Below are 4,311 nucleotides of genomic sequence, written 5' to 3'. Positions count from 1 at the left end.
TATGGCCAAGTGGGGACTGGAAGCTGGACTCCTGGCCCCTGGCTGCCACATCATCCTGGAAGACTTCGTGGAGGTGGCTTCTAAGCTAAGACCCGAGGAAGCTGTCAGGTCCAGGACCAGTGTGGCTGAGGCAGAGAGGACAGCTGGACCCTCTGGGCCTGGCAGGGAGAGCAGGACAGTGGATATGGGGACATGGGAGGCAGCGGGTTAATCATTGCCCGGCAGCCTTGACCCCCACCTGCCCTGGCTGCTCTGCTCCTGCCTCCTGCTGCCCCTCACGGCAGCCCAGGAGGAGCCATGGGGTGCCGGGCCTGGGTCCCCAGCCCCTGTGCCCTGCCCAGACTGTCCCTGTTCCTGCTCCTGCTGTTGGCGCCTCTCGGGGCCCACCCCCAGGCTGGCAGGGTGAGCACTGACCCCACGGCACGGTGGCCATGGGCAGCGGGGAGGGGGCAGGGGCTCAACGTGGCGGAGGCTGGCCTTCGGGGGAGGCTGGCATGCCAGGCTGGCCTGGGGAACGGGAGTCCTGGGGATCCAGCGAGCTGGGCCCCCCGCCCACCAGCACGGGGGCCACTCTCCTCCCTCCGGCCTCTGAGGGCCTCATAGCTCTTCCCGCCCAGGCCCCGAAGCAGACCCCCAGGACTCAAGCCCAGGGGGGATGGGCTCTGTCCGGATGGACCCTGAGCCAGCCCCGTCCAACCCCTTGGGCTCAGCAGGAGGGGAGAGCGCAGGCCCAGCTAAGGCCTCAGGACAGCCAGTGTCCCCCTGGTCCCTGTTTCAAGACCCAAGGGCCCAAATATGGAATCTGAGGCCTGGGGCCGCCACCAGCCCCCCCCTCCCCGGTGGGGTCTGAGCATGCGGGTGCCAGCCCCACACTGCAGCTGTCACCGTCCTCGTCCGCTTGGCTCCTCCTAGAACCATACGGATCCCGCAGAGTCTAATGCCACGGTGACCCCTGGGACCCCCACGACCACTGTGGCCTCGGTGGCCCCCATGACCCCAGCCGGGAGCACTCCAGAGACAGGGAGGCCCCAGGGGAGGGAACTCACCTCGCTGCCCGGGGCGGCCCCCTCCAGCCCCAGCCTCGGAAGCCCAGGTGGGTCAGGAATCTTCCTAGGGGAGGTGGCGGCTGCACCTGGACGGGTGGGCTGGGAGGATGTGGACAGCTGCTGGGGGGTGGGGCGTCGGGTGCCCAGCGCGGGAGCCCCTGACCCGGCCGCCTCCCCAGCAGTGCTCACCGAGGACGGGCAGCCCTGCAGATTCCCCTTCCGCTACGGCGGCTCAGTGCACGTCCGCGGGGAGCGCCCACAGGAAGTGGTGGGTCCTGGCGGGCAGCACGGCCGCAGCCCCGCCCCCAGCCCGGGTCCCCCCAGCCTTGGTCCCCTGTCCCTGCCCCAGACAGCCGGCCCACGGCAGGGAGCGAGTGAGTGTGCAGAGCTCTAGAACGGCCAGGGCAGGTCTGGGGTGAGCACCCCCAAGTCACAGCTGCGTCCCCCCCCCAGGTGTGCCACAACCCACAACTATGACCGGGACAGGGCCTGGGGCTACTGTGCACAGACTCCCGCACCCCAAGAGGGCCCAGGTGGGTGTCTGGAGGTCCGGGTGAGTTGGAGAGCATCAGGGCCAATGTGCTCAGGAGGGCAGGAGTCAGGGGGACAGGGCTGACCCAGAGCAGGGAGGGGGTCCTGCCTGCAGCGCGGGAGGGGGCTCCGGGGTTGATCCCACTGCAGGCCTGGGGTGCCGTCAGCCCAGGGGACTTCGGGAGTGCGGAGGATCCCCTCCCAGGCTGGAGCCCGCCCTCTCTGATGGCCTACCGCTGCTCCGGCCAAGGCTGGGACCAAGGCGCCCCCTGGCGGTCAGGCCAGGCCCTGCAGTAGCACAGGAAGCCAGGTCCGCAGGGCACAGGGCTGGGAGCCCTGTTTACGAGGGTCGAGGGTCTCAGAGAGTCCGAGGGCACCTGAGAGGGGACAGTGACGCCCAGCGCAGGTGTATTGGGATTCAGGGTACCAGCCGCAGAGCCAGAGGCCGCCTTGCCTAGGGTCTGAGAGCTGGGTGAGGGGGTGGGGAGGAGGGGGAAACCTGCACCCCCTCTTGGGCACCCGTACCCCAAGGACCCCAGAAAGGGTGTCTCTAGGGTGCCGACCTGGTGGAGGCACTGCAAGCCCTTGGCAAGCAGGGGGCTCACGGGGTGTGACCTGCACGTCCCTAGCTGCCTCGGATCCCTGTGCCTCCAGCCCCTGCCTCAACGGGGGCTCGTGCACCAACACCCAGGCCCCCGAGTCCCACCACTGCACCTGCCCCATGGCCTTCACCGGCAAGGACTGCAGCGTGGGTGAGCGGGGCCCGGGGGCTGCGGGGCCAGGCCAGGTCTTGAGAGGACGGAGGGCGCCTGCCATGTGAGGGTCTGGGGGGCCTGCAGGGGGGCGGTGCCGTGCAGCAGGGGACTCACACTACGACCCCCAGAGAAATGCTTTGACGAGACCCGCTACGAGCACCTGGAGGAGGGCGACCGCTGGGCCCGCGTGCACCAGGGCCGGGCGCAGCGCTGCGAGTGTGCCGGGGGCCGCGTCCACTGCGAGGACACACGCCACACAGGTGCCGGGGGGGGGCGGTCAAGAGACTTCCTGCCAGGTGCTCCCACCTCCCCACCCCGTCCCCGCCTGATGGGGAGGGGCTCTCCCAGGGTCACCCTCATGTGTCCGGCGCCTCAAGGCCCGAGGCCTAGCTCTGAGCCCTCCCCCCAGCTTGCCTGAGCAGCCCGTGCCTGAACGGGGGCACCTGCCACCTGATTGTGGCCACCGGGACCACCGTATGTGCCTGTCCCCCGGGCCACGCCGGGCGGCTCTGCAACATTGGTGAGTCGCCCTGCCCCCAGCACCGCGTGGGCCGGCCTGGCCCTGTGCGGCCCCGGGCCCAGGCTCACGGCGCACCATGCCACCCACAGTGCCTGCTCAGCGCTGCTTCACGGGCAGCGGCACTGAGTACCGGGGTGTGGCCAGCACGGCAGCCTCGGGCCTCAGCTGCCTGGCCTGGAACTCCGACCTGCTGTACCAGGAGCTACACGTGGACTCGGTGGGCGCCGCGGCCCTGCTCGGCCTGGGCCCCCACGCCTACTGCCGGTCAGCACTGGCCCAGCCCACCCCAGGCCGCCTCCCTCAGGGCGGGCAGGGTTGGTCCTGGGGGAAGGCCTCCCTGCCCTCGCCGGCCCGAGGCTCCTGACCCCTTCGCCTGGGTGGGGAAAGCCAGGCCAGGGCTCAGGCCCCCGGCGCCCAAGGCCACCATGTCCATCTGCAGGACCAGCAAAGGCTGTGCCTCTCCCCCTTCCCTCTGTGAGGGGCTGTACCACAGCCACCCACCTGCCTCTTCCACCGCAGGAACCCGGACCAGGACGAGAGGCCCTGGTGCTACGTGCTGAAGGACCAAGCTCTCTCCTGGGAGTACTGCCCCCTAGAGGCCTGCGGTGCGTGCAGCTGGTGGCGCGTGAGGGGAGCAGCAGAGTGGCCGCTGGCCCTACTCCCGTTGAGGTCACAGTGCTTCTCCCTGTGGCCCTCCCTCCCCCACACCTGGTCCCTTCTCTGGAGGACCTCTGCCCATCTGGGAGATGGGGAAACTGAGGCTCACTGGGGCTGGGCTGCTCCAGGACCATGCAGTGATTGGCACCAGGGGTCAGAGGCAGTCCCCAGGTTGTGAGGGTGCCGCCCGTCCAGCCTGAAGCATGCTGGGAAGGCCACCAGAGACGAAGTGTCAGCAGGGCGAACAGTGGGAGGTCCCGTGGGTGCCACTGCAGTAGGACCCCCATGAAGCCAGCCTGCTGTCTGACCACCTGGGCTTGGCTCTGGGGTCCGGGGCTGCAGGGAGGGACATGAACACCTGCCAGGTGTGCAGGGCCACTCCCGTCCCCACGAGCCTGTGGTTGGGCTCTCCCACCCCCAATGATGGGGAAACTGAGGCTCGGGCCGGAAGTCCTGTGCTCGTGAGGGCCGAGCAGGCGCGAGCCCTGAACTCTCTTCCCAGGAGCTCCCTCGGGCGGGGCCTGGGGACTACGCAGCCTGGGGGTGTGACCAGGAGCCTGTGCTTCCAGAATCCGTCCCCAGAACTGAGCACACGGTCCCCAATGTCCTGCTGACCCTGCCCGCGCCGGACGCGCGCCAGACCTGCGGCAGGCGGCACAAGAAGAGGGGCTCCCTCCGGCCCCGCATCGTGGGCGGCTCGTCCTCGCTGCCCGGCTCCCACCCCTGGCTGGCCGCCATCTACATCGGGAACAGCTTCTGCGCCGGCAGCCTCGTCCACACCTGCTGGGTGGTGTCCGCGGCC

At 69.7% G+C, this 4,311-nt stretch overlaps 1 protein-coding gene across 1 annotated transcript in view; it reads left to right on the top strand.

Moving 5' to 3' along the window:
• The first annotated feature begins 226 nt into the window (after positions 1-226).
• HGFAC (HGF activator) overlaps positions 227-4,311 on the top strand; it is a 7,250-nt gene continuing 3,165 nt past the window's right edge. Inside the window, 11 exon segments of the mRNA XM_006919019.3 lie at positions 227-402; positions 913-1,093; positions 1,229-1,277; positions 1,279-1,314; positions 1,500-1,579; positions 2,207-2,329; positions 2,461-2,592; positions 2,742-2,852; positions 2,942-3,116; positions 3,372-3,457; positions 4,079-4,311. The exon segment at positions 4,079-4,311 is cut by the window's right edge and continues 13 nt beyond it. Of these exon segments, the coding sequence (XP_006919081.1) occupies positions 298-402; positions 913-1,093; positions 1,229-1,277; positions 1,279-1,314; positions 1,500-1,579; positions 2,207-2,329; positions 2,461-2,592; positions 2,742-2,852; positions 2,942-3,116; positions 3,372-3,457; positions 4,079-4,311 (1,311 nt within the window). The 5' untranslated portion in view covers positions 227-297.

The sequence above is a fragment of the Pteropus alecto genome, unplaced genomic scaffold (genome assembly GCF_000325575.1).
Source record: "Pteropus alecto unplaced genomic scaffold, ASM32557v1 scaffold5, whole genome shotgun sequence".
NCBI classification, from domain to species: Eukaryota; Metazoa; Chordata; class Mammalia; order Chiroptera; family Pteropodidae; genus Pteropus; species Pteropus alecto.
This window is presented reverse-complemented; position numbering and strand designations above follow the sequence as displayed.